The sequence below is a fragment of the Zea mays genome, chromosome 8 (assembly GCF_902167145.1).
Source record: "Zea mays cultivar B73 chromosome 8, Zm-B73-REFERENCE-NAM-5.0, whole genome shotgun sequence".
Classification (NCBI taxonomy): Eukaryota; Viridiplantae; Streptophyta; class Magnoliopsida; order Poales; family Poaceae; genus Zea; species Zea mays.
This window is the reverse complement of record NC_050103.1, coordinates 25374595-25385248: the sequence shown is the minus strand read 5'-3', so window position 1 is coordinate 25385248 and position 10654 is coordinate 25374595. Positions and strand designations below refer to the sequence as shown.

Here is a 10654-nt window from a genome sequence, read left to right as displayed (position 1 = left end):
CCGTTTACTATTCCTCTAGGAAGTAAAATTGACCAGCACTAAAAATGCAATTTATTTTTGGTAATTCACCACATTGCATACATAACAAATATATTTAACAGGCACAATACACAACGTGTCACATATAACATCTCACATACATAATAACAACATTTCAGCAATATCATCGCATACATAAAGTCACAAAGTTATGGATATAACAATCCACAAAATGTCTCACAAGTCAAATCCACCTCGACATAACAATTCACAATAGTCTCACAAGACACAAAAGTTTCAAGTCTCACAAAACACATCGAATGGAAGCCCACTACTGTCGATCAACATCAGGAAATAGCGAAGAGTGATGCTCGCTACCTCCACTGGCAAAGAGCGCATTGATAAAGTCTAAGTCGTCATCTTGTTGCTGCACCGACAAGGTAGCTGGAGGAGTCTCATATACCTATACAAATGACATTCATGGAGTTACACCGTAATATAACAAGTAAATTATGATAAATTTGCATACCTGATGTTCGGTAGGTACAGGTGGAGGTGAAGGCCAAGGAAAGTGTATGGGAGGTGGAGGTGGGGGGGCCATCGGAACCTGTATTCCTTGGGCTTGTGCTAGTTGCTACCAAATTTCCGAACACATTAATGTCAGTGTTTTAAATCAATACATAACTTAAAATGAAAGATCTTTTTGAACTTACTTGTATCAGTGCTTGCTGTTGTTGAAACTGAGTAGCATAGTATTCTTGTTGTGCAGCATGTTGCCTCAAGTATTCCTCCTGAACCCTTTGTCGCTCCTGATGTTGCCTAAGCTCTTCTCGTAGTCGCTCAACTTCTGCAGTATCCTGAGTAGAGCGATGGGAGCTACGAGCAGCAGACCTCGACGAACCTCCCCTTTGAACCGTCACCTTGCTCGAGTCGATGACGTTATCGAACATCGAGTACCTCCAAACAAGTAACATCACGACAGATTCAAAATAAATCTATTGTACTTAAACCGATGAAACAAGATAAGGTATGTAGAGTCCACACCTTCCATGGGGTTTTCCACCACTTGCATACACAGCCTGAGGATCAATAGGTGCGGTCCTCCAGTCATAGTCCGATCCGTGCTGACTAGACATCGCCTCACCATATGCAGCCTCCATACAAAAGAACAATGCAATCTTACATCACTGGGCACATACAAAAATTCATATGAACAAAATCTACCAAGCATTTCAAAACACTCACCAGACAATCTGTTGCCTTTTGGCTACACAACACATCTGGGTTTGCAGGATCTGGTCCTCTGTGCCCCCTCAGGTATATTTGAACATCACTGGGCACTACACCACTGCTAGCTTCCTGTACGTACATTTGACAAACATTATAATTAGAAATGACATCAAGTCATATACAATCAACAAAACATGATCATCACTGGGCACTACACCACTGCTAGCTTCCTGTACTTACCATTCATTTTGCCAAACGAAAGTGATCATCACCTCCATACTTGTGATACGACTCGGTTCCACGATTGGAACTTTGTCATATAGACTTTGCCTTGAAATTATCCGAAGCCCAATAACGACATAAGGCACGCCAAGCAACATCATTGGCGGCTATCCATGGAATCGAATGCTACAGAAACACAATTCATTTATAAGTAACTGTAACATATACAAGGAACGAAATTTTTTCCAACATAAGCAAAAACATCAATTACCTGAAGAAAATCTTGCTCAGTCATAGAAAGTCCATATTGTGACGCCTCGCTCTTACTGGTTGCACGTCGTCCTTCACTACTCAACATAGCTTGATTAATCACCTGGATTCGAACATAGTACATCATATCCGCAACAACATCTGCCATGTTCCTATGGAACACGGAGTGTGCATGCTCGGTATGAGTATCTCCATCAGGCAACTTATAATATTTATGAAAAAGAAACATAGTCAAGAATCCATAATATGAATCAATCATTGAGCTGATAACTTGGCAAGAAGATAGATAAACATACCCAGAAGTCGTGACAAATTGCACCTTGTGCATTCCCATGTTGCACGTTAACCGCAAGGCCGTATTGATCCCATCTTGTGACAGGGACCTCAATACCATCCTCAATCACCAATACAGGCCATCTCATATGACAGATATTGCCCAACACTTTATTTACTTGCCTTACACGATCTTTGCCGGTGAAATTACTATCCAGCCAAGCCCTAACAACACAAGCACAATTGTCAAATTCAAAAAATAATTGTTTATCCTCAATGTGTAAGACATAAGAACAAGCAAAGATGCTCTTACCCATCTCCAGTCGGGATTATCTCAACCTTGTTAACTGGTTCTTTAGGAGGGGGGACCCAACTAGTCTTCCGCGGCTTCCGGACCTGTGAAGACCCTCCAAATCCCCCGCTTCTAGAACCTCCTCCTGAAACACCAGCTTCCCCTTCCCTTGACCCACTAGCTCCCCCAACTCCCGACCCTCCATCTCCTGGCCACCCACTTGCATCATTGGGCCATTCACCCCACCCTGTCTCCGCCTCCCTACCCTGGACATCCTCAACATCTTCCACTTGTCTCCACTCCTCTGTCTCTTCCTCGTCTTCAAGATCATCCTACAGAACAAAATTAATAATTTAGTTATTCGAACTCATACAAATATTACATTACAAAACAAATGTATTGGTTACCTCATTCCTCTGTACGCCGACTGTCTGACCCTGCAACTCTGTAACATGCTCCAACAAAGCTCTACGCCAGCTCGAGCTTGAACTAGTGCCCTAGAACACTAAGTCCTCCTTTCTCCCAAAAATGGAGGCTCTCCTCGCTAGTCCCTTAGCGAGCTGCTTGACCTTTTTAGACATCCTGTTATTAAAACAAAATCAAATTAGTAAATGAGCATAATGTAAATGAATTGAAGAATCCTGTGGGGAATATTTTTTCCAACTTGCATATAAGGACAGGAATTTCTATCTCCAACTTCTCCATCACATCTTTGTTTATTTCTTTAGCACAAAGTTGTCTATAAAAGTAGCTTAACTCAGCTAACGCCTGTCAGATACTGACTTTCAAGTACCCACAGAACATTATAGGGAGGAGCCTTTCCATCATTATATGATAATCATGGCTCTTCAATCCAGTTATTTTCTTTGTCTTCAAGTTCACAGCTCTCCTAAACCCGGCCGCATAACCATCTGGGAATTTCAAATTTTTCAATCATTCCATTACTTCTTTCTTCTGTTTAGGTTTTAGACAAAATTGAGCACGTGGCTTTTTTCCATTTTCATCGAGTTCCTGGGTTGGTCGGTTACAAAGTTTTGCTAAGTCCTTTCTGGCCTTTATATTGTCTTTTGTTTTGTCGCCTAGATTCATACAAGTACTTAGAATGCTTTCACCAACATTACGTTTCTGATGCATGACGTCAATGTTATGCATCAGAATCAATGCCTTAACATAAGGTAGTTCCCATAAACCACATTTATGTGTCCAGTTATGCTCGGTTCCAAAACCTATGTATCCATCACCACTTTTATTCTCTTTCAAATTATTAAGCATAACCTCAATCTCTATTCCGCTAAGACGCCTGGGCGGTCCCTTTGTCACGATAGTGCCCTTCTTAAAGGTGTTAACCTCGAACCTTTACGGGTGTTTTTGGGGCAAGAAGCATCTGTGGCAGTCAAAGTAACAGATCTTCCCTCCAAACTCAAGGCGGAAACAATCTGTATCCTTGCCACATATTGGACATGTCAGAGTTCCATGGCAGCTCCATCCAGCAAATAAACTGTATGCCATGAAATCATGAATGGACCACAAATACGCAACTCGAAGTGTGAATATCTCGTTTTTGTAGCAATCGTATGCTTCGACTCCTTTCCATAACTTTTTGAGATCATCGATCAAGGGTTGCATCATCACATTTAGCCCTTTCCCAGGATGGTCTGGACCAGGAATAATTAGGGAAAGAAACATGTAATCATATTTCATGCACATATGAGGTGGAAGGTTGTATGGAATAACAAATACAGGCCAACAAGAATATGATGTCGCGTTCGTATTGAAAGGTGTGAAACCATCTGTCGCCAACCCAATTCGAATATTTCTCGCTTCACTAGCAAATTCTGGATCAAAGTCATCTAGAGCCTTCCACGCATCACTGTCAGAAGGGTGCGTCATCACATGAGTGTCCTCTCGTTCACGTTCTTTATGCCATCTCATGTGCCTAGCTGTGTTCCTCGAAAGAAACAAACACTTAACACGAGGCGCAAGAGGCATATAACGAAGTTGCTTTTGGGCTACAGTTGATGTGGCCATTTCACCATCATCGTTTTTAACCTCTGCATATCTCGACTTGCCACACTTTAGACACTTACTATCATTCTCATGATCCTTCCAGAACAGCATACAATTATCTGGACAAACATCGATTTTCTGATAGTCCATACCTAGACTAGAGAGCAGTTTCCTGCACTGATACACGTCTTTCAGCATCTTGTGATTTGGTGGAAACACTTCGCTGATTAAGCTCAAGAGCTCGTTGTAACAATTGTTCGAGAACATGAACTTAGACTTAATAGCCATAAATCGAGTCACGAAAGCAAGGATGGAAACTGTTGTGTGTTCGTGCAACGACTCTTCTGTAGCCTTAAGAAGGTCGAAGAACTTTTTAACCTCTGGAGGAGGTGGCTCCTCAGGATTTGGTGGAAACACTAAATTAGGATCCCCCTTAAATCTTCAAGCATCTCATCCATTCTATCGTATTCCACGTCGTCATTGTTGTGGGCTTCCGATGCATTTTCACGGGGAAACTCCTCGCCGTGATACACCCAGACTTCATAGTCAGGCATGTAGCCATATTTGCAAAGGTGTCCCGACAGAGTTCTCTTGTCTTAACATCTATAAATACGACACATACTACATGGACACCGCACATCTATGCTAGTTCTTGGCAAAGTAAAAGCACGAGCAATACAATCCTCTGTCTTTCTTATCCACTCTACTGAGGGATCATTCATACGCCAACCTTCATACATCCATCGACGGTCCTCACCCACCATATTTGATGCTAAAACAGTAGAACATGTGATTCACCCATAAGAGACCGCTAGAGCAACGATTTATGACACATAAGTTGTAACAAACAAGATGCTAACATAATTATATTATATGCAACAGTTAGCTTCTCAAGTTGATTAGCCTAATTAACATAACTTCCTACGGTTTAAAATCAGTTGACTCTCAAAAGTTAGTATATTGAATAAAAAATAAAATACAAACAATCGGAAGTTGTTACCTGAAGCGACGAAACGGTGACGCGACGGCGTTGGGGCAACGACACTGCATGCGTCGCTTGTGGTCTGAACGAGTTCGGTTTCCGCCGAGGCTGGGCGAGCAGGAGAGGACGGGCGACGGTGGCGGGGCGGCCGAGCAGACGGCTGCGGCGGGGCGGCCGAGCAGCCGGCGGGCGGCGGTGGCGAGCGCAGCAGGCCGGGGCGCGCGGGATGGGCGGGCGCGGGGCGGGCGAGCCGTCTGCTGCCCCGGCGAGCGGCGGGCCGTTCCGGCGAGCGGCGTGGCGGACCGGCGAGGAGCAGGGAGCGCAGACAGAGACGACGGCAGGTTGGAAAATGCAAGATGGACAGAGACGAGCGCGCACGCCGTTATCCTAAAAACGTAACTTTTGAGAGGCTCTGGGCAAAACCGTCGGAAGTTAAGCCCTACAGCGACTAGTCAACGCCTGAGTACGCAACTTCCGAGAGGCACTGTGCATGCCGTCGGAAATTAACGCAACTTCCGAGAGGCACTGTGCCAGCCATCGGAAGTTAACGCAACTTCCGAGAGGCACTGTGCCAGCCGTCGGAAGTTAAGGTAACTTCCGAGAGGCCCCAGTCACCTCTCGAAAATTATTAATGTCCTACGGTTTTGAAAAAAACTCATAGGAAGTGTTGGGGACTCGTTCTCAAATGCTATGAATTAAGAACAAGGCAACATAAAATGTTAAATGTTAATGCCCTCCGTCCGCTGAAGCATTATTTCCTTAAGGATTTAATGAACTTCGAACGAAGGTTAAAGACGGTACAATTACGAAGGTTAGATCTTCGTAATAGAACTCTCAGAGATTGTATAAAATAATTCGAGATATGAAACATTAACGACAAGTAAATTATAAATAAACAACATCAATTTCATATTATACAAACTCGTTGTATTCAAATGTTAGATACATTTATACCTCTGCCTTGGCAAAGAATAATTTCCGAGTGATGCGATTGCAATTGCAAGAATGCGTGAACAGTAAAGGAATATTGTTCACTATTTATAGGCACAGGACACAGCCTGTGAGGAATTACAATCATGCCCCTCATAAAAGTTTACAACATTGACTCAGACCTTTATGGACTAAAAGGTCATCCTATCTTTAAGTCGGTTCGTCCCTTCACCTTCGGATATGTTGTATTATCAAAGCTTCATGAATGATACCTTCGGCGTCACGTACGGGCAGCTTCAGCCGAAGCTGTCTCTTTCTGCAGGACCTTCGGCGACGAAGCATTGGTCCCAACAGGAAGTTATTGGCCTCTCGGAATTGCTTATTTTGGTGTAGTGTGCACCGGATTCGGGCTAGTTAGCTGGCCAAACAAGCCACTCTCGGTTTGGCGAGGACTTCGCCGGCTATAATTCACCGGACTGTCCGGTCCGGTGTATTAGCCTCGCGTTTGCGACAACGGTCAACTGTGCAATCGGCGCCAGCCACGTCAGCTCGACCAATGGTCACCATGCTTAGGGGTGGGCATTTTAAAACCGAAACCTAATCCGAACCCGAACCGAACCCGAATAGACCGAATTGTCGGTCTATTCGGGTTTTTGGGTTCGGGTTCGGTTCCTATATGTGCTATATTTCAGGGTATGGGTTCAGGTTCAGTTACTAACCATTAAAACCAGAATAGACCGAATAACTCGAAGTATAAAAAACTCTTAATATGTGATGATATTATTATATGATTTATGAACTTATTAGCTAAAAATTATAATATCATCTTAACGATAATATATATATATATGCTATTTTTATAGACACCTGTTGTAATAATAGTACTTCCAATTAATTATTCATTGTATATAGTTTAACAAAATATACTAGTCTCTCTACTATTCGGGTCTATTTGGTGGACTGAATAGACCGAACCGAATTTGTGGGTCTATTCGGGTTCAGTTTCTAAAATTATTTTTGAAAATTTCGGTTCTTATTTTTCAGAATCCGAAATTTAAAAAACCCGAATAGATCGAACCAAATTACTCTAATAGACCGAATGCCCAGCTCTAATCATGCTGCATCGGACGGTCCGATGTGCCTTTTAGCATATGGAGAGTCATCTTATTTAGATACTTTTATATAATGTCATTTAATATTAGGCTATTCCCTTCGTCCTTAACAGGACTCAAAGACTCGAGTGCCGTGTTATTGTTACGGTGGTCTTTAAAATCAGTCTCCTGGGCTGAGATCCTTAAGCACATCTTAGCGATGGACTTTTGACAACACCTGCTCCTTAAAAAAATAAACAAGATCACGTCCACGGACCAGTTCATCCACGACGCGACGCACCTGCCTATCGACTTCAGATCGAGCTGGCCGCACACGCACGCACACTCTCAAACAAAGCAAGATGCAACAGAAATATCGCCCGGTTTCTTTCCCTGCTCAGTTTTCTTGACTACGATAGATATGGGACAGCTATGAACAGAGAGGAGTAGAAGACCGGCCGGCACGCGCGCCTTATCGTCCTCCTTCCGGTTCGTTTCGTGTTTGTCATCTATCTCTGTCTCGCTCTCTCTACACTTCTACTACAAGCAACCAATCCAATTTGCAGGTCGGTAATAAGGACGCACATACGACGGCGCCCAGAGCCGGAGGAGTAGTCTGTACTGGGCGGGCGGGGCCGGCGTTGGAGAAGACGGTGGATGGACGACGTTAGCCGAGGTGCTTGGCGTCGAGGATGGGCGGGTCGGCGAAGGGCCCGTAGAGCCAGCCCCTGGCGATGTGGCCGTAGGCGGCCTCCGTGAGGTGGATGCCGTCCCAGCTCCAGTGGTTGGAGGGGTCCGGGCACGCGTACGCCCCCGGCTCGCCGCACTTGGACGTCAGGTTGAAGTTGTACTCGCCCACGCCCGGCGCGCCGCAGCACGCCCGCGGCGTCTGCTTCAGCATCCCTGCGGCGCACAGCAGAAACAATCTTCTCAGAACATGGAGCGCAAGTTCGAGAGCAGAGCAGAGGCCCGCGCGCTTCAAAGTCGCTCTCTTTTTATTTTAGGCTGATCGATGAGGTCACGGGACCGCGCCAACACGCAGCCGTCCCAACCACCCCGCCCCGCCACGCTTGATTCGTTTGTTCGCCCAGAAATGCGTCCCTGCCCGCGTAAGACCGTGGATTTCTCGTCGGAATGGAAGGCAGATTCGCCCCTGGGTTCCGGTTGAGCGGCCAGCGATGGAATGGAAGGCAGATTCGCCCAGCGACGTGCCGCGGCCGCTTCTGCTTCAATTATTACTCGCTCCCGCACGTCGTCGTCCCCCATACTTTTTTGAATGCGTGAACGGACGAATTTCCGTGATCTTATAAACAAGATACCGTATTTCTCGGCGTGGAGGACGAACTGGATGGCCGGCGTGTAGTAGTCGGCGTACACGATGCGCACGCCGGGGTGCCTGGCGCGGAGCTCCTCGACCTTGCGGCGCAGCGCGGCGTTGTGCACCCACGACAGCGTGTTGAGCTCCTTGACGCAGCCGCTGCGGGCGCCGTAGCCGCCGGCCGGCTGCCTGCGGAAGATGGAGAGGTAGACGGGGAAGCAGCCGATGGGGAGCACCCCGGGCACCACCAGCTCCGCGGCGCCCTCCGCGATGAGCCGCTCCACGCCCCGCCCGATGGACTCCACCACGTGCGGCACCATGTCGTGCGCCTCCGCCAGCGGCCGGAACGCGAACAGCGGCGAGTTGTAGTCGTTCCCGCCGAACTCGCCCACGATGAACAGCGACCGCCGGAACAGGTCCCGGCACTCCTGCTCCTGCCCGCACAGCTTGGGCTTCATGTCCTGGAACCACTGGATCTGCGTGTGCAGGGACCCCGAGTTCCAGACCGTCTTCCCCAGCCCGCGCTCCACGAAGAAGGGCGTGTCCAGCGACGTGGCGCCCGTGATCGCGAAGTTGGCGCCGCGGTGGAACGTCGCGTTCTTCGCCTTGGACGGCGGCAGCAGCGGCACGCCCAGCTCCTGCGCTGCTCGATCGCCGGGGAGGAGGACACGCAAGCAAATACGGCGGTTATTAGACCGATCGATCGAGTGGCCAGCACAGCATATAGAATAATGCAACATGTGTATCTGTATCCACGCGCGCGCGCGCGCGTACCGATGAAGTCAACGACGAGGCGGCCGTCGGAGCAGCGGCCGGTGGGGTAGCCGAAGTGGGTCATGCCGTAGGGCAGGCGCGCCGTGGCCAGGTAGTCCGGGATGCCGTCCACCACCAGGTTGCCGGCGTCCACCAGGGAGTCCCCGAAGTTGAAGATGGCCGCGTACTCCCGCGCCACGGCCGCCCGCACGAGGAGGACGAGGACGGCGGACCACGCCACCGGCAGCCGGACACCCATGATATGACGACGACCGACCGAGGCGATGCAGCGGAGTCCGCAACACGGCACCACCAGGCGCCGGCACCGCGCGTCGTCGTCGGCGCGCGATCGCGTTCGTTGCTTGCCGCTGCCGCCTGCTGCGTGCCTTCTCGCTTCGCGCGTTTAAATCCCCGCGCGGAACGGAGCTGGTCGTCGCCGGGCCCGGGCTGCTTAAACTAATCGGGGGAGTTTGCTTGTCCCGATTGGTCTGCTGGCTGCTGCGAGAAGAGGAGGACGAGTGCAACTGGCCTAGACTAAAGTTTGATCGGGTCCTTTCGATGGAGTGGTGGCTAATTAATTGGCATGCATGACGCAGTCATGAGCACGACGTCCGCCTGTAGTTGAGCTCCATGCATCCAGCCACTTCAACAACCGCCTGTAGTACAAGAAAGGTTGTCAAAATCGTTCTCTGACCACTGACCTTCAAGTAAGATCGTAATTTTGTCAAATCGTAAAAACTCAGAACGAAACTTCTCGGTTAGCATCGTAAAGTGGTGATTTTTTTTCTGTTTTCTCACCAGTACACGACGACATAACCAAGCTACATCTTAATTTTGTTTTAGTATATCTTATCCTCTAGAAATTAACTACCATGCTGGATCTTAATTTTTGTTTATCTACTTTTTTATCCCTCTATATGTTAACTATGCTACTTGGGTTTTGCATTGGTTACCCTTTATTTTTCTTTATAATAACATCTTTTATCCGCTATAAATTAACTACGAAACCTCTCTCCACAAATGTTTGTTGCTATGGAATTCGTGTCGGTCAAACTTTCTTGAGTTTGACTAGATTTATAGAAGATATTATCAACGTTTATATCTTCGAATAATTTAACTACAAAAATAGATTTAAAGATCTATCTAATGATACTAATTATGTACTATAAATATTAATATTTTTTATATAAATATGATTAAAGTTAAAAATGAATGACTCCTCAAAAAGTAAGAACGAACAATATTTGTGGACGGAAGGAGTAGTTTTTTTAGTAGTGCTCGCTAAGGAGGGTATTTGTGTTATATAT

At 46.8% G+C, this 10654-nt stretch overlaps 2 protein-coding genes across 2 annotated transcripts; both read right to left on the bottom strand.

The window, feature by feature from the left end:
• Positions 1 to 240: 240 nt before the first annotated feature.
• On the bottom strand, positions 241 to 1115 carry LOC103636834 (basic-leucine zipper transcription factor A-like). The gene is made up of 4 exons (XM_020543414.1): positions 1024 to 1115; positions 693 to 936; positions 509 to 613; positions 241 to 442 (listed from the first exon to the last, which is right to left on the bottom strand). The coding sequence occupies exons 1-4, from the start codon at positions 1113 to 1115 to the stop codon at positions 311 to 313; spliced, it is 573 nt and encodes a 190-aa protein (XP_020399003.1). The 3' UTR covers positions 241 to 310.
• Positions 1116 to 7483: 6368 nt separating this feature from the next.
• Positions 7484 to 9724, bottom strand: LOC100284971 (uncharacterized). Its single transcript, NM_001157866.1, is given in 3 exon segments — positions 7484 to 8179; positions 8596 to 9237; positions 9369 to 9724. Coding segments are annotated over 3 exon segments (1116 nt in total). The 5' UTR covers positions 9607 to 9724; the 3' UTR covers positions 7484 to 7943.
• Positions 9725 to 10654: the final 930 nt, after the last annotated feature.

Coding starts and splice junctions, on each gene's coding strand:
- LOC103636834 (XM_020543414.1), bottom strand. CDS start 1,115: ATGTCTAGTCAGCACGGATCGGACTATGACTGGAGGACCGCACCTATT. Junction 937..1,023: donor GGTGGAAAACCCCATGGAAG/GTGTGGACTCTA, acceptor ACTTGTTTGGAG/GTACTCGATGTTCGATAACG. Junction 614..692: donor AACAGCAAGCACTGATACAA/GTAAGTTCAAAA, acceptor GAAATTTGGTAG/CAACTAGCACAAGCCCAAGG.